General features: G+C 42.1%; 2 protein-coding genes across 2 annotated transcripts in view; both read right to left on the bottom strand.

The window, feature by feature from the left end:
• nars1 (asparaginyl-tRNA synthetase 1) overlaps positions 1 to 4553 on the bottom strand; it is a 48012-nt gene extending 43459 nt beyond the window's left edge. The window contains exon 1 of the mRNA XM_059989681.1: positions 4410 to 4553. Coding sequence (XP_059845664.1) covers positions 4410 to 4455 — 46 coding nt within the window. The 5' untranslated portion in view covers positions 4456 to 4553. The remainder of the gene's footprint in view (positions 1 to 4409) is intronic.
• A 10182-nt stretch (positions 4554 to 14735) lies between these two features.
• atp8b1 (ATPase phospholipid transporting 8B1) overlaps positions 14736 to 24122 on the bottom strand; it is a 179668-nt gene continuing 170281 nt past the window's right edge. The window contains exons 26-28 of the mRNA XM_059989680.1: positions 21240 to 21378; positions 20035 to 20165; positions 14736 to 16157 (exon numbers count right to left, since the gene is read on the bottom strand). Of these exons, the coding sequence (XP_059845663.1) occupies positions 15933 to 16157; positions 20035 to 20165; positions 21240 to 21378 (495 nt within the window). The 3' untranslated portion in view covers positions 14736 to 15932. The remainder of the gene's footprint in view (positions 16158 to 20034; positions 20166 to 21239; positions 21379 to 24122) is intronic.

The raw sequence follows: 24122 nt of genomic DNA, 5'->3' as shown, positions 1-24122 counted from the left end.
ATCCACATCCTCAGCCTCCAAGCACATGTTCTAGCCTTGAGCGGTCCTACCTGCTCGCTAGTTATTCTGTTCTTGATGTTGGTTTTGAATGCTTTGTGATTCTCTTTAATCACACTTGCCAAGGGTTCTTGATGGCCCCTCCTTGGCTTGGTAAATCCCTTTTTGAGTTCTTTACTAGCTTCTTTATAATCCTCAAAATTTATGGGTGACATGTACAACACTTCACAGTACAGGCAACCTGGGTTCAATTCCCACCACTGCCTGTAAGGAGTTTGTACGTTCTCCTTGTGACTGCATAGGTTTCCATTCGATGCTCTGGTTTCCTCCCACAATTCAAAGGCGTACCAATTAATTGGTCATTGTAAACTGTCCCGTCACCAGGCCAAATTACGATTGCTGGGGTTGCATGGCTTGAAGGGCCAGCAGGCTTACTCCAAACTGTATCTCAAAAAAAAAATTTAAATTTGCTGATTTTTGGTTGTGCCTGCACATACTTAATGTATGAGTAAACAGATTCTTGAGGTTATTATTCAATTAATAATTCTTCAGATGGAGGTAGAAATGTGGACAGAAAACATGTTCGTTCTAATAAAAAATGAATCTGCATATGAAACCACTAAAATGGCAACGAGGAGGCCTAGAGGAGTGAGATAGGTCAGAGGCTCGATGGACTCGGAGTCCACTGCAGTCAGGGCGCTTTCACTATGTGCTGCATCTGCGAGGCTGAGTCTGGTGCCATTAAAGTCCATAGCGGGGTATTCCCTTCTGCCACCGGCGTGTAATGACGAGTCTATCGGGACCCTGAGGACTTGTGGAAACTGTGTGGTGGTTTCTTTCAAACTTATAGTCTTTTAACATCTTTGGACTATTTTTACTGTGCCCATGCTCTGTTTTTTTTTAAATCAATTATAGTATTTTTTGCACTGTTGTAACCATATGTTAACTATAACTATGTGGTTTTGTGTAGGTCTTGTAGCTTTAGTTTTTGGTTTGTTGGGTAGAGTTGGTCTCCTGACTTGGTGTGTCTGGGTAGTCTTGTTTTGTCTGGTGGATTTGGAACTCCTTTCCAGGGAACGCGCTAAGATAGTAGCGTGATATTAATACACAGCAGCCTCTCCGGACTCTGGATTTGGGGATGACCAAACATTATGTGGATTTTCTGGTGTAGTCTGTTTTGTGATATAATTCCGGAGAACATTGTCTCACTTTTTAAACTGCATTGCATTTGTGGTTTCTAAATGACAATAAACTGAAACTTAACTGAACTGATAGATCAGCTGGTTGTGTGGTGTTGCAACAACAGTGCCAACAAGATAAAGCAACTAACTGGGGACTTCAGGGAGAGGAAGTCAAGAGAATATGCACCAGTCCTCATTGGTAGAAAGAGTGAGCAACTTCAAGCTCTGGGCATTGACATCTTCAAGAGCCTTCCCTGATCCTAACACACTGATGCATTCACGAAGAAGGCATGCCAGTGGCTCTACTTCATTTGGAGTTTGAGAAGATTTTATAGTTCAAAGATTTCTGCGAACTTCCACGACTGTTCAACGGCCAGCATTCTGACTAGTTGCATCAAAGGATGGCAAAAGGCTCGTAGTCTCAGCCAACTCCATTTCAAGCACAACCCTCCGTGCTATTGAGGGCATCTTCAAGGGACAATGGCTCAGGATGGCAGCATCCACCATGAAAGACCCTCACTGTCTGGGAGATACCTTCTTCTCATTACTACCATTAGGGAGCAGGCAAAGTAACCTGAAGACCTACCTGTAATGATTCAGGAAGGGCTTCTTCCCTTCTGCCATTGGTCCATGAACACTATTCCTTTTTTTTGCACTGTATTTATTTGGCAATTTATAATCTTTGTAGTGCACTGCTACTGCAAAACAAGTTTTCACATCATATAGACAGTGATAAATCTGATTCTGAAGCTGAACGAGCACAACCAGATTCCCACAGACTCAGAGGACTTATTTCCCTCCTGTTAAAATAATGACCCCAACACAGAATCACAGAAATCCACCGCAGTTTGGCCCACAATGTTGTGCCGACCATGTACTCTACTCTAGAAACTGCTGAGAATTACCCTACCTCATCACCCTCTATATTTCTAAGCTCCATATACCTATCTAAGAGTCTCTTAAAAGACCCTATTGTATCAGCCTCTACCACCATTGCTGGCAGTGCATTCCACGTACCCATCACTCTCTGTGTAAAAAAAGTTACCTCTGACATCCCCCTTGTACATATTTCCAAGCACCTTAAAACTATGCCCCTTCAAGTTAACTATTTCAGCCCTGGGAAAAAGCCTCTGACTATCCACACGATCAATGCCTCTCATCATCTTATACACCTCTATCAGGTCACCTCTCATCCTCCGTTGCTCCAAGGAGAAAAGTCAAGTTACTTTTTGTTGTCATTTCGATCATAACTGCTGGTACAGTACACAGTAAAAACAAGACTTTTTCAGGACCATGGTGTGACATGAAACAGTACAAAACACTGGACTACATGAAAACAACACAGAGAAAAACTACACTAGACTACAGACTACATAAAGTACACAAAAAAGTGCAGGCATTACAATAAATAATAAATAAGACAACAGGCAGTGGAGAGGGCAGTAAGTTGGTGTCAGTCCAGGCTCTGGGTACTGAGGAGTGGTGGCTTGGGGGAAGAAACTGGTCGTGAGAGCCCGAATGCTTCGGTGCCTTTTCCCAGATGGCAGGACAGAGAAGAGTTTGTATGAGGGATGTGTGGGGTCCTTCATAACGCTGTTTGCTTTGCGGTTGCAGCGAGTAGTGTAAATGTCCGTAATGGCAGGAAAAGGCCAAGTTCACTCAACCTATTTTCATAAGGCACTCTCTCTGTAGAATCCACATTCTTCCTGTAGTGAGGTAACTAGAACTTAACACAGCACTCCAAATGGGGTCTAAGGTCCTATATTGCTGTAACATTACCACATGGCTCTTGAACTCAATCCCACAGTTGATGAAGGCCATCACACCACACACCTTCTTAACAACACTGTCAACCCGAACATAGTCAAACTACAATCCAGGCAACATCAGAGTACGAGCAGAAGGGAAACTGAATAGCGACTGCAGTGAATATACCCATTCTGGTTGGTGATAGTGGCTTCTAATAAGGTTACCATAACAATCAAACTCCGTAGACATGTGCACCAGGCATCAGATACCTTAATGGTCCATAACCATCTTGTTATTCGTCTTTTGGAACATAGCAATTTTTATGTCTTTGCACTGCACTTCTGCAGCAAAAATAAACACAAACACATTTCACAGCAGCACACACAAAATGCTGGAGGAACTTGGCAGGTCAGGCAGCATCTATGGAAATGAATAAACAGCCGATGTTTCGGTCTGAAACCCTTCATCAGAAATGGAAAGGAAGGGGGATTAGAAGCCAGAAAAGGGTTGGGGGTGGGGAAGGGGATGAAGCATAATCCAGAAGGTGATAGGTAAAGACAGGTGGATGGGGAGGGGGGATGAAGTAAGAAGCTAGGAGGCGTTAAGTGGAGAAGGTAAGGGATAGAGCGTTGCCCTGGATTTCCGGTCGATGTAGAATCTCGTGCTGACATTTCACAGCATAGATCAGTGAGAATAAATCTGATTCTGAAGTCGAAAAAGCGCGTAAGCTTCTCCGTGGCCCCGTGTCCCAGCGGCATCTTTAAGGGCGTCAGCACAGCCAGACTGAAACCCAGGTAAGAAGGGAACCCCAACAACGATCGCAGTGAGTACACCAAGATTGATCGAAAACAAGAAAAGAATCTGTGGATGCTGTAAGTCTAAGCAACACACACAAAACACTGAAGGAACTCAGCAGGTCAGGCAGCATTTGTGGAAAAGAGTACAGTCGGCGTTTCGGACCGAGACCCTTCTGCAGGTCTAGGGTGCTAATGGTTTCTGACAAGGACTTCATTAAGTCCAGTAGATCTACCTCGGCCATCAGATTTCTGAATGGTCCGCTTCTACATTTATGCAACTTATAACAATTTTATTGCACTGTACTGCTGCCTCATAACAAATTTCACAATATATGTCAGTGATAATGAACGTGATTCTGAAGTGGAACAAGCACAAACGTTCCTTATGGATGCAGTGGTCCCACGTCCCTATGAACTTGCTAATGACCCCTGTAGAGTCCGGCTACAACCCAGAGGAGAAGCGAAATCAATTTTATGCCTTTGCACCATACTCCTACCGCAAATCCACAAATTTCACAACATACGAAAGTGATAATAAACCCAATTGTGAGAAGCCGAAACCAGCCGGCGGGCGGGCACCGGGTCTGAACCAGCGGCACCAAGGAGCCGGCCTCAGTCGACCACGCCCGGGAGAAGGACGGCACACACACCGCGCCGCTCGGCGTCCCCCAGCCCCGCTGCTCACCCAGCGACAGCTCCGCCGCCTCCTGGCACAGGTCCCCAGACGACATGGTGCCGCTCTCCGATCCCGACTCCAACAGCCGACTGAGGCCGGCGGCCAACCAGAGCAGCAGGAAGGGGAACGACCGACATCCTGCCCCGCCTCTCCACCCGCTGCCGGCTCTGTGATTGGGCGGCTGGTGGGCCGGCCAACTATCAATCAGCGCCCGCGTCTGCGCACAGGGGAGCCGGTGTGGGCTGCCGATTGCATCAGGCTGAACGACGGGGCCGGGAAGAGATTGCTAACGGAGTACTGCAGCTGCAATGCTTCACGCCCAAACTCACAACTGGTTACGGGAAAAAAAACATTAACAGCTGCATATATTGGAAATCCCAAAAAAGAACCGAAAATACTTGGTTTACTGCCGTGAATCAGCGTTACTGTGAAAGAAACAAATTAAAATCAGATTTATTTCAGAAATATCCTTTATTTGTTGAAATATATACAATAAAAAAAAGCAGCCAGTACATTTCTGAAACACAATAAATTCCGTAGATGCTCAAAATCTCGAACAACATTCACAGTGCCGGAGAAATTCAGCAAAACAAAGGCTCTTACTAAGATATGCACCGTGATGCCCAAATCAGCTTTCCCTCCCCCCACCCTCCACCTGTAAATCCCATAGGTTGACGAGCTGGAGATATGGCTCTACCAAAGGAGGTGTAAGGTGCTCCTTCCATCTGCCAGCCTGCAGGTCAGCCTTAGGCAAGGTGTTGCTCCTCAAACACGAGAAAATCTGCAGATACTGTAAATCCAAGGCAACACACACGCAAAATGCTGGAGGAACTCCAGGCCAGGCAGCACTACCTAGCGCCCACCCCCTGCCAAAATCAGGAATATAGGAAGCCATGGGAGCAGGTGGTGGATGATTATATGAGCAGATAGTGCATATCGCAAGTCCTGGCTATGCAACCGCTAATGCCAGGGAGACAATCTCTGGAGTATTGATAATGGCTGGGGTCACCCATCTTGTGAAGACACTGTCCAGAAGAAGGCAATGGCAAGCCACTTCTGTAGAAAAATTTGCCAAGAACAATCATGGTCATGGAAAGACCGTGATCACCTACATCATTTGGCATGGCACATGACGATGATGATCATGGAAACTCCAAATTCAATCAACAGCATACTACTTCCTCTTAACCAGAAAATATTCTGAGTTATTCTCTCAGATGCTGGAAGTTCTAAGCAACACAGTGAGTTGGCGGAACTCAGCAAGTCAAGTAGCATCTATAGAGAGCAATAAACAGTCAGCGTTTCCAGCTGAAATCATTCATCGGGAGTGGAAAGGCAGGGGCAGAAGCTGGGAGGGAGGGAAAGGAGTACAATCTGACAGATGATAGGTGAGACCAGATGATGGTATTAAAGTTGAATCTGAAGAATACTCGGGAGACCAGCTTCTTATAGTTACAACAGTTTATTGCGCACCCTCCTGCAGGAGTCTGTAAATGGAACCTCACACTGGTTTCCCTGGAATTCCACCTGCAGTGGCTGGGTACGTTCCATGCCTTCGAACTCAGGCAGAGTGATTGTAGCGTCCGGTAGCTGGACTCCCTGTTCCAATAGTATTTCCTGATCGAGAGTGGATGTGGTTTATGATCAATCATAAACGGCAGTGGAATTCCAGCAACTTGCAATATTACATTGGGCTCTTCCTGAGGGGTGGTACTCACATTAGGGAGCATCCTTGCTTGTCGATTTCTAAACGTTGTTCCCACCTGTCCCTTGGTAGGTTTTTGTTCCCATGGGCACCTCGCCCTCCAATGCCCAGGATGTCCAGAAATGAAGCACACGCCACTTGGTCCGGGGTTGCCCTCTCCCCCTCATACCCATTGCCTGTCTGTGATAACGATCGGCGCTGTGGACCAGGCTTACCAATCCTGGAATCCTGACGGTTGGATGGAAGTCATTGGGCGTGCATTCTATTGGGTCCTGTCCAATAGAGTCCGGGTTATCAGGGTGCGGCCTATCGGGAAAACGACCCCAGATCTGATCCCCAGATATAGCCCGCTTGTGTCCTTCTGCCCGCTGAGTATATTCACCTTTAGTATTAGTTCCCTTCGGGATTCGAAACCTGGGTCCCAATAACATGTCAAAACTCATCGCATTCGGTTTCGATCATTGTCCAGCCAAGCCATATTATTTGTTCTAATCATGTTGGCTAACTTAGTTGGTAAGCATTGGAGGAGAGCCCTTTCCAAGACTTGAATAGTCTAGTCTGTCTGTTCATTCTCATTATGATTTCCCGTCTGTAACTCCTGATAGGTCTGGTATCTCAATTCTGCCTTCCATTTCCGCCCCTCATCAGCTGAGAGAATCATGCAGCAGAGACCGAATAAATCTTGCGGGGTTGTATTAAACGTTTGTATAGTACTGCGGACAGACTGAGCAAACTGTGCTGGTTTTTCTTTTCTATCTGGGACTGGATTCATGATCATTATCATTTCTTGAGACTTCCAGGGTGCGTACGCAGGAATCACTGAGTGCTGTCTCTCCTCCTGCCCGTGGATTGTGCAGCATTCGTGTGGGTAATCGTCTTGGTGGAGCCGTTAACTCTGGGGTTTTATTGGATTCTTCCCTCCCTGTCTCAGAATAATCCTCAGTATTCCCTTCCTAGTTCTTAGGGTATAGGGACCTCCCCTTCCCTGTGCCGCTGTTTTACTCGAGCGCCCACCGTATCTGAGTACCGGAGGATTGGGGTTCGGGAGCACTGGATGCAATTGGCCCCTGGTAAGATGAGGGGTGGGGGTACGATGGGTGCCCACTCCTCATCACAGTCACAGTCCTCAAATAGGGTCGGTATGCCAGACATGGGTTTAGGATCCTGTGTTTCCCTGTTAGTTCGAACTCTAGACTGACATTCCTGCCCTTCTCTCCTATCCAGGTGAGCCTTGGATTGTTTACATTGCTTTTCCTGCTCTCGTTTTCGGCGCCATCCACCCATTCATGCTCCGCTTTTGGAGTCTCCCAACTTTTTGGTGTTTCTTCTGCTGTACATACCTCTATCCCTTTGTCACACGCATTATTCCTCCAACTTGCTAATAATACACCTGTCTTTTCCTTCCATTCCGTTTTCAACAATTTCCACTTCTTCCCATATCAAATTTACTGCTTGTTCTCACAAGGTAATGTCCCAGGCTCCCCCCCCCCCTCAATTTCTTATTCAGCGCTGCACTCAACATTCGCAAATCTTTTTGCTTGTCTGGAAAACTCTCACACTTATTGTGTAGGCCTGTTCCTTGCCCACTCCTATCAATCGACTGCAATTGACCCATGTTCTCTAAGTAATTTACCCGACACAAAGCCCCCTGCCCAATTAATAAATTGACACGGTACTGCCTCCTGCTCAATTAATAAAATTTGCCTACGAGTCTCCCAGCAAACTCTTTCCCGATCCCATCAAGGTTATGCAATCAACCTTGGGCGAGGGACTGTGCCTCCAAAGAAACTAACAGAGAGCGACAAATGTTACAATACTTATAGGGCTCCCGGTCGGTCTCCACAGCCCCCGGAGTGGTCCGGCCACTTACTCAGCCTGTCTGCTTGGCACTCCCTCTATTGGGATCCTGTTCGTGACGCCAAATGTTAAAGTCGAATCTGAATAAAACTCGGGAGAGCTGCTCCTTATAGTTACAACAGTTTAGTGCACACGTTCCTGCAGGAGTTTGTGACGCAGTTGTCAGAGGGAAGGTACGTAGGTACTGCCACTATCTAACAAGTGGGCCAACTCTAGTTACAGCCGTGTATTTATACATAGTAAGCCCCATATATTACTGTTGCAAGACGTCATTTGAACTGGTACGCCCACCAAGTCTGTTGGTGGGAAACTTAGTTACAGATAAGAGATCTGCTAGATCAGAGCTTAATTACAGATGGATGTGCTGTCCAGTCCTTATCAGTTATTCCCTTTGAAAATCATTCAAAAGGTTTCAGTGAGATCCCCCCTCATCCTTCTGAATTCCAAGTACAGACCCAGAGCCATCAAACATTCCTTGTATGATAATCCTTTCATTCCTGGAATCATCCTCATGAACCTCCTCCGAACCCTCTCCAATGCCAGCACATATTTTCTAAGATGAGGGGCCCACATCCCTGCTCTTGTACTCTAGACCTCTTGAAATGAATGCTAACATGGCATTTGCCTTCCTCACCAACGACTCAACCTGCAAATCAACCTTTAGGGTGCTCTGCACAAGGACTCCCAAGTCCCTTTGCATCTCAGATTTTTCAATTTTTCCCCCATTTAGAAAGCAGTCCACACATTTATTTCTACTACCAAAGTGCATGACCGTGCATTTTCCAACATTGTATTTCATTTGCCACTTTCTTGCTCATTGTCTTAATCTGTCTAAGTCCTTCTGCATCCTACCTGCTTCCTCACCACTACTTGCCCCTTGACCAATCTTCATATCATCTGCAAACTTAGCAACAAAGCCAGCTATTCCATCATCTAAATCATTTATATACAGCATAAAATCCCAACCCTGACCCCTGTGGAACACCACTACTCAGCCAACCAGAAAAGGATCCTTTTATCCCCAACTCACTGCCTCCTACCAATCAGTCAATGTTCTAATGATGCCAGTAACTTTCCTGTAATACCATGGGCTCTTAACTTGGTAAGCTGTCTCATGTGTGGCACTTTGTCAAAGGCCTACTGAAAATCCAAATATAAAACATCCACTGCATCCCCTTTATCTCAAAGAATTCCAACAGGTTCATCAGGCAGGATTTTCCATGAGACCATAAAACCATAAGATATAGGAGCAGAAGTAGGCCATTCAGCCCATCAATTCTGCTCTGCCATTCAATCATGGGCTGATCCTATTCATCCAGTCATCCCCACTCCCCTGTCTTCTCCCCAGTACACCTTGATGCCCTGGCTAATCAAGAACCTATTATAAAATTTATTTATTGTATGTATAGTTTGATTCAAAACAGGCAATTAAACAAGGAATCCATAAGTCAAGACAAAAATGGGAAACTGACTTGAATATTAAGATTGAAGAAACAAATTGGTCAAGACTATGTCTTGATAGTATGACAAATACATGTCCAGTTAAGATTAGTGCAATATAATTTTTACATCAATTATATATTACACCACAATAAATAAATAAATTAAACCCAAATTTATCTGATCAATGTTTCCAATGTAACCAAGAAATTGGTACTGTTTTACATTCTACTTGGTCTTGTTCTAAAATTCAACCTTTTGGACAAAATTAAGAGTTTTACTGGAACAAATTATTGGAACACAACTTCCGCATAACCCAATATTATTTTTATTAGGTGATATTGAAGGGATAAAACCGATACCCAAATTGAATAAATATCTGAAAGAATTCATAAAAATTGCATTGGCAGTAGCCAAAAAGGCTATTGCAGTTACTTGGAAATCGGATTCATACTTAAGTATAGATCATTGGAAGAATGAAATTTCCAGCTGAAATTTCCATTTTAAAAAATTACTTATAATTTAAGAGATAAATATGAAACATTTTTGAAAATTTGGCACCCTTATTTACAAAAGACAGGATTAAATATATAGATGCTCCGAAGATAAAATAATTGGTTATTTGGGGAAAGAAATAAATATATATACTAAAGTTATTATGAACTCCGTGGAGCATGTGGGGATCTTCCAATATCCAGGCATTCTTTCCTTCTTTTTTCTTCTTTTTCTTTTTCTTTTCTTCTATAGGGATGTTAGGGGGAGGGGTTAAGGGGAGGGGGAAGGGTAGATAATTTTTTTTTCTTTCTGTAATCATTTGAAAACTAAATTTTAAAAAAATTAAAAATTTTAAATTTTAAAAAAATCTATCTCTGCTTTAAATACTTCAAAATGATTTGGCCTCCATAGCTGATCGTGGCAACAAATTCCACAGATTTACCACCCTCTGACTAAAGTATTTTCTCCGCATCTCTGTTCTAAATGGATGTCCTGAAGTCGTGCCCTCTTGTCCCAGAATCCCCTACCATTGGTAACAACTTTGCCATATCTAATCTGTTCAGGTCTTTTGACATTTGGAACATTTCTATGAGATCCCCTCTCATTCTCCTGAACTCCAGGGAATACAGCCCAAGAGCTGCCAGATGTTCCTCATATGGTAACTCATTCCTGGAATCATTCTCGTGAAACTTCTCTGAACCCTCCCCAATGTCAGTATATCCTTTCTAAAATAAGGAGCCCAAAACTGCACACAATTCTCCAAGTGCGATCTCATAAGTGCCTTATAGAGCCTCAGCATCACATCCCTGCTCTTGTATTCTATACTGTACCTCTAGAAATGAATGCCAACATTGTATTCTCCTTCTTCATCGCCAACTCAACCTGGAGGATAACTTTTAGTATATCCTGCACAAGGACTCTCAAGTCCCTTTGCATCACTGCATTTTGAATTATCTCCACATCTAAATAATAGTCTGCCTGTTTATTTCTTTCACCAAAGTGCATGACCATACACTTTCCAACCCTTTCCTGAAGAAAACCGTGCTGACTTCATACAAGATTGTCCTGTGTCACCAAGTACTCCATCACCTCATCCTTAACAAATGGGTCTAAAATCTTCCTAACCACCGAGGTCAGGCTAACTGGTCTATAATTTCCTTTCTGCTGCCTTCCTCCTTTCTTAGAGTGGAGCAACATTTGCAATTTTCCAGTCCTCTGGCAGCATGTCAGAGTCCAATGATTTTTGAAAGATCATTTCTAATGCCGGCACAATCTCTACCGTTACCTCTTTCAGAACTCTAGAGTGCAGTTCACCTGGTCCAGGTGACTTATGTACCTTTAGGTCTTTCAGTTTTTTGAGCATCTTCTCTCTTGTAACAGTAACTGCACCCACTTCTCTTCCTTCACACACTACAACATCAGGCATACTGTTAGTGTCTTCCACAGTGAAGACGGATGCAAAATACTCATTAGTTCATCTGCCATCTCCTTCTCCCCTGTTATTATTTTTCCTGCCTCATTTTCTCGTGGTCCTATGTCCACTCTCAATTTTTTTTTTATTTTTAACTGTTACGTACCCCGTAACTGGGTCACTTACCAGCAAAGATAGAGAGGTCCGTTGAAGTCTGATGGTACTATTTTTAACAGTATTTATTGATAAAAATACACAAAAATAATATCAATGCAACCATACAGATAATATACGTCGTCAATACTAAATCTAAAAGCGCGGGTATAATAATAATCAATAAGAAATAACTCTATCGTTGTCTAGGGGATAATGTATTGTCCGATGGAAATATAAAAGTCACTCAAGTTCATTCAAGTTGCAGCTTTTGGTTGGAGAGAGAGACGATGTTTTTAGAACTTGCCCGTTTTTCCGTTTTATGATGTCGATCCTTCGAAATGGCATTGGTGGTGATCTCTTCCTTAGCTAAGCCGCCTTCCGTGGTAGGGCCTCAATCCCGGGGCAACGGGAAAGGACACACGTGGGCCCTCCACCGGCTGTCGCTATTAACGCTGTCAGGCGTTTCTAGCGTTTCTCCTGGTGCATGTCTGAGGGGTTGTTCCCCAGACCCTCTTTTATCCCCACTTACGGGGTCTCAGATGTCAATCAGGGTGGAATGATGCCATCCCCCAACCAGACCACATTGCCCGAGGGCTTCCACAAAGCACAGTATTCAATACACAATTCCGTGTCCAAGAGACAATGGCCGTTTCCCGTAGCTTTGTATCGCCGAGGGGCCAAACATTCCAAACGTCTCTCTCTCATTTCCTGGGTCTCCTGACCTGAATTAATAGTGATCTTGCGATTCTCAAAAAGGAGGGGGCCACAGGCATAACATAACATACTTGAAAAAACTTCTACTTTCCACTTTGATATTATTTGCTAGCTTGCTTTCATATTTTATCTTTTCCCTTCTAATGATTTTTTTTAGTTGCTCTCTGTAGGTTTTTAAAAACTTCCCAATCCTTTGTCTTCCCAATAATTTTTGCTTTGTTGTATGCCCTTTCTTTTGCTTTTACAATAGCTTTGACCTCCCTTGTCAGCCACAGATGTACTATTTTACTATTTGAGTGTTTCTTAATTTTTGGAATATATATGTCCTGCACCTTCCTCATATTCCCCAGGAACGCAAGCCATTGCTGCTCTGCTGATATCCCTGCCAGCAGCTCCTTCCAATTTACTTTGGCCAACTCCTCCCTCACACCACTGAAATACTGCTGCATCAGACTTTGCTTTCTCCCTCTCAAGTTCAACTTAATCATACTGTGATCAGTGGTTCCTAAGGTTCAATAATTGCCTCTGGTTCATTACATAACAGCCAATCCAGTATAGCTGATCCCCTTGTAGGCTCAACGACAAACTGCACTAAAAAGCCATCTTGTACCCATTCAACAAACTCACTCTCTTGAGATCCATTTTCCCAATCGTCCTGCATGTTAAAATCTCCCTTGACTACCATAACATTGCCCTTTTCACTCGCCTTTTCTACTTGCTATTGTTATCTCTGGTCCATCTCCCAGCCATTGTTGGGAGGCCTGTATATAACTGCCATCAATGTCCTTTTATCCTTGGAGTTTCTTAACTCAAGTCACAAGGATTCAACATCTTCCAAACATCGACAGCGCTTCTCCCTATAGATGCTGCCTGCCTTGCTGTGTTCCACCAGCATCTTGTGTTTTATTGTTTACGTCTTTCTACTGATTTGATGCCATTCTTTACCAGTAGAGCTGTACCACCCCCTCTGCCTATCTTCCTATCCCTCCAATATAATGTGTAACCTTGGACATTCAGCTCCCAACTACAACCATCCTTCAGTCCATTTCAGTGATGGCCACAACATCATACCTGGCAATAGTGCAACAAGATCATCTGCCTTATTTCTTATACTATGCACATTTAGATGCAACTCCTTGATACAACACTCAAAGCCAGCAAAGTGGATGTGTGCAAAGAATATCCATAGATGTTGGCGTGGCACATACCATGGAGGAGGATTGGCGAGGGCAAGGGCTGGTGGCCCTTTGGTTCAGTAAGTCTCTCAAGCTGGTGTGTCCTAAGATCGGATGACCATACAAGAAGGGGTTACAAGGGCCAATGACCATCTGAGTCTCCAAGCTGGTGCATTTGGAGTACAAGGCCTGGAATTTGAGTTACTATCATCATCTAGTCTTGGAGTCGATACTAAAAAATGGAAGCGTGAAGGTCGATCTGAAGAACAGAAGTTGAAGGCTGGTGGCCGAAGCCCTGGTTCTACAAATCTGAAGTCCACTGGGGAGCGTAGAGGCCCACTGCCTGTGAGTTCACTGGAGGATGGAGGCCCTGAGTCCTGTCACAGTGTGGGAGGACTGTCTGTGTGCTTGAGAGTGGATAGCAGGGAGGTAAAGGACTTAATTTGCTGTTTCTGCAAGGATCACTCCGTATGCATCTCCCTTATCCACTCATCCCTCTCGGCACTTATCCTTGCAAGCAGAACAAGTGCTACACCTGCTCCAACACCACCTCCTTCACTACCATTCAGGGCCCCAAACAGTCCTTCCAGGTGAGGTGACACTTCACCTACTAATTTGTTGTGGTTGTCTACTGTATCTGGTGCTTCCAGTGTGGCCTCCTGTATATTGGCGAGATTTGATGTAGATTGGGATAATACTTCAATAAGCACCTACCAGTCTGCAAGAAAAAGTGGGATCTCCGGTTTGCCAACACCTATTCCAATTCTACTTCCCCCCTCCCATTCCAATATGTCAGTCCACGGCCTCCTCTACTGCCACAATGAGGCCACACTCAAGTTGGAAGAGCAACAGTTTATATTCCATCTGAGTAACCTCTAATCTGATTGCTTGAATGTCAATCTTTTGAACCCCTTTCACCATTCCCCGTTCTTTTTTCCCCTCTTTCACTTCATCTCCTTACCTATTATCACCTCTGTCTGGTGCTCCTCCTTCCCTTTTTTCAATGGTCCTCTATCCTCTCCAGCCTTAAATCTCTTTCACCAATCCAATTCCCAACTCTTTACTTCAGCCCCTGCCCCCTCCTGGTTTCACCTATCACCTTGTATTTCATTCTCCCCTCCCCCCCCATCATCTAACTCTGACCTCCTCTTTCTCTCCCGTCCTGATGAAGGGTTTCAGCCTGAAACATCGACTGTACTTCTTCCCACAGATGCTGACTGGCTTGCTGAGTTCCTCCAGCATTTTGTCTGTGTTGCTTTTGCTTTGCTGTTGTTGTTGAAATACGTATGCTTCTTAAATGTTTTATATGCATAGAAAGGTAAAATATGTACTATATACTAAGAAAAACGTTTTACTAACTGACACTAAATAATACTGGATGTACCTGTTCTGACTTCAAATCCAACTTAAAGACAGACTCAGGAATGGAACTCATTCATAACCCGGGGACTGCCTGTACTTTTAAGTCATTTCTAGATTACTTGTAATACCTAATACAATGTAAATGCAATGTAAGTAGTTGTTATTCTATATTGCTTAGGGAATAATGCTCAAACAACGAGTGCTGAAGAGAGCACTTCCGGGTTTTCCCGATCTGCGGTTGGTTGAATCCACGCATGCAGAATCCGCAGATAAGAAGGGCCGACTGTAATTCTTAGTTTCAGACAATGCCAAACTGCTTTAAATGTGATCCAATAATCTTGCAGGTTTTCCTTGGATGTGGCGAGTAGTGATAACAACAAAGTGTTAAAGGCTAAGGGTGTACATTTCAGATTTCTAGTTGATGTTGCGATTCAACAAAAAATATGCATGTTGGATTAGTGGAAGAAAAACAGCAATAAATGTTATACATTTACTTGTCCTTATTTAATAATGAAAAACACCCTGAAAATCCATTAAATATAAGCATTTAATGCTTCAAGGCAAATATATTTGTTTGAAAAGTTCATAAGGAGAAACATTTAAACTAAATATTTAATAACTTCTGAAAACATATTTAAGAACTTAAAATCAGAAAATAAAAAAGGCAGTGCAGATTTTAAGTGATTTTTCATATCTGGACTTTAGAGTTTGAACAGCGGGGAAAAAACCTAGAATTTTATAAAAGATTTAATGCCATCATATTTGGTAAAGTATTAAAGGTGAAACATTCTGTATTCACAAATTGAATAAAAGTTGAGTAACTTACATGATGTAAACATGAAAAACACTTGATCTGGTCAGGTAGTTTCTGCAAGTCCGTAAAACAAAATTCTGTATCTCTTTATTACTCACAAAAGTCTCAAGTGAAAATCCATAATATTATCACCATGTAGCAATAGGAGACCAATGCTTGGAAACCAGATTCATCTCTTCTTGATGCTTAAATATAGTGGTTGGCCCCTGCAGATTCCCTCATCTTTCTTTTGTGCAAATTAGGAGGATCCCAGATACCCCGTAGTGTGTGAAAGTCATATTATCTAATATATTGGAAACTTCCTCCAATCGATCCTGAGATTTTTTAAAAAAGGTTGTTTTCCTTTCAACAATATTGTTTACAACAAAATAGTCACTGACAAAGTCACATCACAATGGAGACCTCAGCTTGCATTGGCACCAGCTGTTTCCTGCGTCCAACTGCTGATATCCAGTTCAGGGCGCACTTTCTTACGGATATTGCGACCTGAAGAAATTAGATCAGCATATCCTCGTTGATGTGAAAATGCATAGGCTGATCGACGAACTGACGCATTCCGTTGGAAAGCAGTTGGCCGACTTGGTTTGGGCTTAAGTTCAATCTCATATTTTTTGCGGTTCATTTGAATCTATTAAAAACAAGATGATATTACTTAAAACACTGACTCATCTCCTTGTAGAGATAATTCAAGTAAAACAGAGCTAAGATAATCAATTAAAACCATAAGACCATAAAATATAGGAGCAGAATTAGGCCCTGTGGCCCATTGAGTCTGCTCCACCATCTCATCATGGCTGATCCATTTTCCCTCTCAGTCCCGATCTTGTGCCTTCTCCCCGTATCCATTCATGCCCTGAACAATCAAGAATCTATCAACCTCTGCCTTAAATATACAAAATCATTTGCCTTGCGCAGCCACCTGTGGCAAAGAATTCCACAGATCACCACACTCTGGCTAAAGAAATTCTTCCTCATCTCAGTTCTAAAAGGATACCCCTCTATTCTATTCTATCCTCTGGTCCTGGACTCTCTCACCAGAGGAAATATCCTCGCCACATCAACTCTATCAAGACCTTTCACCATTTGATAGGTTTCAATTAGGTCACCCCTCACTCTTCTGAATTTTAGTTAACTCATTGTATCCGTGCTGTCTAAAATGTAGGTACCAAGTTAATTGTATTTCAATGCCTTCTAGAGATCATGGATCATCCCAACCTAAGTGTTCAATGTTTCTAATTTCATTAGCCTCTGCAATTTTGGATGAGAGAAAGATTTTCCTCCTTCACCACCCTTAGCCATTCCTTTCCCACCTTCCAAATCTCAACTCAAATGCTGTTTCCTTTGATGTAACAATTTAATCCTTCGCTCCTACATAGCTCTTCATTTTTAGAGTTGTAGAGTTATAGAAAAGTATAGCACAGAGACATGCCCTTTGGATTATCTAGTCCATACCAACTCATTTAAATTGTCTATTCCCATTGACTTGCACTCGGGCCTTAGACCTCCATTTCCCTGCCTTCCATGTACATATCCAAACTTCTCTTAAATGTTAAAATCAAGCTTGCATGCACCACTTCTGCTAGCAGCTTGTTCCACACTCTCACCACCCTCTGAATGAAGAACTTTCCCCTTGCACCCTTAATTCTATGCCCTCTGGTTGTAGTCCCACCCAACCTCAGTGGGAACAGCTTGCTTGCATTTACCCTATCTATATCCCTCATAATTTTATATACTTCTATCCAATCTCCTCTCAATTTTCCATGTTCTAAAGAATACAGTCCTAACTAATCCAATCTTTCCTCATAACTCAGGTCTCATTAATTTTTTTCTATCAACCTTGTGCCTGTCTGAGAGTTTCCTTGTTGCCAATGTATCTGCCAGTTCCATTACCACTGGCACCAAATTAACCATATTAGCCATTTATGCGCTGGGTAAATTCTATGGCTGTTCACTCCACCTATGCCTCTTGTACACCTCTATCAAGTCATCTTTCATCCTCCTTTGCTCCAAAGAGAAAAGCCTTAGCTGGCTTAACCTATCTTATATGATATACGCTCCAGTCCAGGCAGCATCTTATAAGAACAGGGCAAGTATCCTTTAGACCTTTCTATAACCATCTCTTCCACCTGTCCTGCTATCTTCAAGGAACAAAGATCACTCACTCCCTCATCCTCAGAATATATTCTCTTGTTTGCATTCTCCAAACTAACTGGATGTTAATTACTCAAGACTGTCCACTTTTTAAAGCAAACAGTATTAGATTAGCAGTCTAGTCTTCCAGAACAACTGTAATACAAGAACAGTGATTGTAAATTTCCTCTTTATGTTTTGTTGAACAGAGCCTAGATACATTGTCTCTACTTTGGCAATTTATCCACCGTTGGAGATATCTGTCCATGTTTTCTATGAAATCAAAATGGCGACACATGAACACAGCAGCCACTCCGCTCCTAACAATGGCAAAATTTCTTGCCTTGTTTGTCTTTTCGTTTAGTGAAAAATGCTGCTACTATTTACCTGTGTTGCATGCATCTTAAAGGATACATTTTTAAACTTATTTATGGTAATATTTTTATTTATATGTGTGTGTCACACAGACAGAATCATGACAATAAACTTGACCTTGAACTTTATACTAATCAATTTTCTGTGCAGAGTATTAACTTAAAACCATAAATCATTCCTATCTCGACACTTGGGCTACCACTTAACCTTCCACTAAATGTTGCCCACCAGTTGGCAAGACACAAAAATAAAATCAAAGCAAGCACTTGGATTTAGTTCTAGAGGGTTAGAAAAGTAGAGATGTTGTGTTAAACTTGTATAAGCTGTGGTTTGATGTGTATAATTCCATTTACATTTTTTGAACATTCTCTGTATTTCATTCATTTTTCTTTTCATCCTTCTGCAGTAGCAGTATAGCTTCACTCGTTGATAGTCAGTTGAACTCACCATGTACCTTAATGAACCACAATCCAAAAGGTACACCAAGGCCACAAGAGGTAATCTTGCCTTAAACCAACCCCATCAATTCAATAATGAAAGGTCAACCTGCAGGAAAACTACCCCAAAATACAGACTGGCCTTCCTGTGTATGTTCTATCCTCATTCAGGTGAAAGCCCTTATTGCCTACAGGTCTACTGATAAGAAACAGAAGTTGGGCACTCAGCTCCTCTAGCTATATTGTAACATACAGAAACATAGAAAACCTACAGCACAATACAGGCCCTTCGGCCCACAATGCTATGCCGAGCATGTACTTACTTAAGAAAATACCTAAGGTTATCGTAGCTCTCTATTTTACTAAGCTCCAGGCACCTGTCCAGGAGTCTCTTAAAAGTCCCTATCAGTTCCACCTCCACCACCATCTCTGGCAGCCCATTCCACACACTCACCACTCTGCGTAAAAAAACTTACTCCTGACATCTCCTCTGTACCTACTGCCCAGCACCTGAAAACTGTGCCCTCTCGTGTTAGCCATAATGGTGTCCGTCATTTCCTGGACCAATAGAACAAGTCTGACTGAGTGGTTGTCAGACCTGTTCTTAGCCTTCTGCAGGTTCTCAAACTGACCAATGCGTGATTGTACTGAGTGGGTGGGTCAGATATAGTCTCTGCATTGATCTTTCACCATCAGACAGTTACAATTGGACAACTGAGGGGTTTAGTGTCATGCCTGATCTGATTTCAACTTCAACTCCACAATCCTGTCTATCCACCGCAACCTTTCTTAAGTATCCACCTCTGCCTTAATTGGATCACATCATCCGGATGCCATGTCTCCCCAGGGGTCAGTGAGCCCTTGGTGGGCAAAGGAAATGCTTCAAAGATAACATCAATATCAGCCTGAAGAAATTCAACATTACACTTAAAAACTAAGCATATGTTACATTCAATAGACACACTGGAAGGAAACAGGGAGCTGGCCCGCAGGAGAACGACCTCTGCTCTGCCACAGAGAACAAGTGGCAGCTGTGAAAGGAGACTGAGCAACCGGAAGACCAGACCACTTATCGCAGTCGCCATTTTCTGAACAGAATGCACCAGAATACGTGGATCCCGGATCGGCTCCTGCAGTCACCTGAGGACCCACCCAATAGACAACCCCTTAGGAGAACATCAAACTCGAATCGAGTGATCACATTATTGCTAATTATATTCAGAACTCTTGCTTCCAGCATGCCATGGAAAGGAATTACAACTCTCAGCACCCACAGAAAAATCTGTTAAAATGGATAACTTTCAAACAATCACCCTTAGATTCTTACGTGAAGGGATGTATCATCTCAATATCTATCCCGTCACTGCCATTCATAAACTTTCAAAGAGAACTTATCTGTAAATTCATGATTTAGTTATTTGCTCTTTTATTTTTGTTAACAAAGCCAATCAGATGAAAATAAAAAAGTTTAATAGATTCTAAAAATGAATTGTAATTGTCTTTATGCAAATTGTATGAGGATAAAATTATTGCTCAAAGTACAGGAACAACCTAGTGACTTACTTTATCTGTTTCTGAGGGGCTCACAACCTGCAACATGAAACGAACAGCAACAACAGGGAGGAGACAGATTGCCACAGTTAAGATGATGGTCAACCATAGATATGGCTGTCGAAGAGCATTAGGAGCTGCACCTGTGAAGAGGAACAGTTATATTAATACGGCAGTTCAATTCAAAAATAAAGTGCATTTCTTTGACCAAATTTTGTAAATTTCACTACCCATTTTGTCTTCTGTTTAGTATGATAAATGTCACATCCATTAGTGCATTTAAAATATCTGCTTGGGTTTTGTTTAATTATTCTTTGATGCAAAAGGGTAGTTGGATAGTGCCATAGAAATCTGCAGCACAGAAACAGGTCCTTTGGCCCATCTAGTCCAACACAAACTATTATTCTACCTAGTCCCATCAACCTACACCTGGACCATAGCTTTCCCATCAAGGTAATTATCCAAATTTCTTTGAAGTGCTGAAATTGAACCTGCATCCATCACTTCCAGTGGCAGTTCATTCCACATTCTCACCACTATCTGAGGGAAGTACTTCCCCTTCATGTTCCCCAAAAACATTTCACCTTTCACCATTAATCTATGACCTCTAGTTCTAGTCTCACCCAATCTTAGTGGAAAAAGCCTGTTTGCATTTACCCTCTCCATGCCCCACATAGTTTTGTATAACTCTCAAATCTGCCCTCATTCTCCTACAATCCAGAGTGTAAAGGCCCAACCAATTCAACCTTTCCCAATAACTCAGGTCCTCAAGTACTGGCAAAATCCTTGTAAATTTTCTTTCTATCTTACTGATATCTTTCCTGTCGGTAGTTGACCAGAACTGCATATAAAAATTGTCAGCCTCAACTCAAGATTTCCAAGTATTTATACTTACTATATGTAATATTTTACATTTACTTACATTAAATTTCATCTACTAATTAGCTGCCCACAGCTGGATTTTGTATTGATCTAACTGTATTTATTCTGCTGTCTGAAGTTTTTCAGCATGCACCCCCACCCCACCAATTTTGTGTCATCTGCAAATTTTATTAGTTTATTTGTTATGTCCTTATCCATATCATTAATGTAAATTAAAAACAGCAGCAGCCCCAAAACTCACCCCCATGGAACCCTACTAACATCTTTTAACTATTTGACCATATAAAGTATTCCCTCACTTTAAGAACTGTTTAATGCTTCATAATGCTACTAACCAGTAAACGTAAAGGTCGACGGGAAGAGGATATGGATTCCTGCACTATGAAGGTCAAACATGATTGCAAAGTATAACACAATGCTTCCGAAGACTGAAAAAGCATTGACAAAGGTCCAGTAAGAGGTGTCCAGAGCAATCTGGAAGAAAGTAGTTAAAATATTTGAGACAAACATTCTGTAGTGAATATTCTGCATTAAATACACTGCAAAGCATTTGGAGCAAATCAAAAAATGAAGTTTCTGATTATGTAATGTTGGTCTCGATGAAGGTCCTCAGCTTGAAACATTGACTCTTTACTCCCCTCCATAGATGCTGCCTGACCTGCCGAGTTCCTCCACCATTTTGTATGTGTTACTTTGGTTCTGCCACCAGCTGTTTTCAAAAATGATGTCCACAAGTCCAGGAATTCATTGCTCTCTGCATGACCTCCCCTTGTTTCCCAGTATAATGCTCAAAGAATGTAACTGTCATCAGGAGACCCTTGCCAAGGAGCTATGTCCTATGTTGTAGGATGTCACATAAATGACTATAAACAAAGTTGGGAGCTTAACATCTTTTCTCCCCTTTTTAGTTGCCTTCTGTTGCTTTTTAAAAGTTTCCCAATCATCTAGCTTCCCACAAATCTTTGCAATATTATATGCCCTCTCTTTTGCTTTTATGCTATTTTTGACTGCATTTGTCACCAACGGTTGCCCCATCCTCCCTTTGAATACTTATTCATGTTTGGGATATATCTATCCTGCACCTTCCAAATTGCCCCAGAATCTTCAGCCATTGTGGTTTTGCCATCACCCCTGCCAGTGTCACCTTCCAATCAACTTTGGCTGCTCTTCTGTAACGAAAGGTCAGGCAGAAAGGTCAAGGGGTTGGGGTGGCTCTGTTGGTAAAAAAAAAGAAATCAAATCCTTAGAAAGAACTGACAGAGGATGAGAAGATGTAGAGTACTTGTGGGAAGTATTAAGAAACTGCAAGAGTAAGAAAACCCTGATGGCTGTTATATACAGTAGCCAGGATGTGGGATATAAGTTACAAAGGGAGATAGAAAAGGCATGTAATATTATGATAGTCATGGGGGATTTCACTATGCAGGTGGAAAGGGAAAATCAGGTTGGTGTGCGATCTCATGAGAGAGAATTCGCAGGATGCTTACAAGATGGCTTCTTAGAGCAGCTTGTTGTTGAGCCCTCCAGAGGAAAACAATTCTAGACCGGGTGTTGGGTAATGATCCAGATTTGACTAGGAAGCTTAAGATAAAAAGAACACTTAGGAGACACTGCTCATAATATGACAGAATTCACCAGGCATTTTGAAAGAGTCATGAGAGAGGAGCTGGCCAATGTTGATTGGAAGGGAGCACTAGCAAGGATGATGGCAAGACCACAATGGCTGGAGATTCTGGGGATAATTTGGAAGGTGCAAGATAGATACATGCCAAACATTCTAAAGAGAGGATGAGGCAACCATGTCTGGCAAGGGAAGTCAAAAACAACATAAAAACAAAAGTGAGAGCATATACTATAGCAAACATTACTGAGAAGAGAGAGGATTTGGAAGCTTTTAAAAACAGAAGGCAACTTAAAAAGCTATAATAAGAGTAAAGACAAAGTATGAAGGTAAGCTAGTTAATAATATAAATGAGGATACTAAAGGTTTATCAAATGTATAAAGAGTAAAAGAGAGGTGAGAGTGGATATTTGTTTGCTGGAAAATAATGCTGGAGAGGTAGTTGTGGGGGAGAAAGAAGTGGCAAATGAACTTAAGTATTTTGTGTCAGTCTTCACTATGGAAGACACTAGTAGTATGCCAGAAATTCAAGAGTACAGGGGGCAGAACTGAGCACAGTTTCTATTATTAAGGACAAGGTTCTTCAGAAGCCTAAAGGTCTGGTCAGTCACCTGGACCAGATGGACTACACCCTAGTGTTCTGAAAGAGGTTGCTGAAGAGTACATGGCAGTACTCGTAATGATCTTTCAAGAATCACGAGAATAATTTTTGAATACAGCAACGTGCTATTTAATCGTTAATTACCATCAAACCTGTAAGGCTGAGCTATTCAATTTTCATAGGAAGGAGGTGCAGAAGCCTCACAGCTCACACCACCGGGTTCAAGAACAATTATTACCCCTCAAATATCAGGCTCTTGGGCCAAAGCAGATAACCTCACTGCACTTCACTTGCCCTGTCATTGAAATGTTCCCACAACATATGGACTTATTTTCAAGGACTCTTCATCTCATGTTCTCGATATTTATCTATCTATCTATTTATTTATTTATTTATTTATTTATGTATGTATTTGCATAGTTCGTTGTCTTTTACACATAGGTTGAATATCCAAGTTGGTGCAGTTTTTCACTGATTATATTATGGTTGTTATTCTATTATGGATTTATTGAGCATGCCCACAAGAAACTGAATCTCCAGATTATATATGGTGACATATATGTATTCTGATTATAAATTTACTTTGAACTTTGAAGTTGGCTCAAGGAGAGAGGGTAATGAGAGAGAGGGTAATATTAACAGCTCCCTGGCTGTTAATATTGTTCACCCTTTACAATTTAAACAGGGTGCACCTCTTTTTCCCTCATGTTTCAAAGGCTATAGTATCAGTGGGTTAACTGGTCACATGGGTGGCGCAAGCTCATTGGGCCAGAAAGGCCTGTTACTATGCTGTATTGCTAAATAAACTAAATAAAAAATCTTCTTGCAATACTAATATAACAAAGTTATAATCTGCGTTTGTCTACTGCATCTTAATCAGTAAATAAGAAGTCTCCATTTCTTACTGTGCACAGTCTGGATGTTAACAAAAATATATAACTTTTGCTACAACTTATCCCAATGCACAATACTTTTAAATTGAATGAGGTATTAAAG

This window comes from Hypanus sabinus, chromosome 14 (genome assembly GCF_030144855.1).
Source record: "Hypanus sabinus isolate sHypSab1 chromosome 14, sHypSab1.hap1, whole genome shotgun sequence".
Taxonomy (NCBI): Eukaryota; Metazoa; Chordata; class Chondrichthyes; order Myliobatiformes; family Dasyatidae; genus Hypanus; species Hypanus sabinus.
This window is presented reverse-complemented; position numbering and strand designations above follow the sequence as displayed.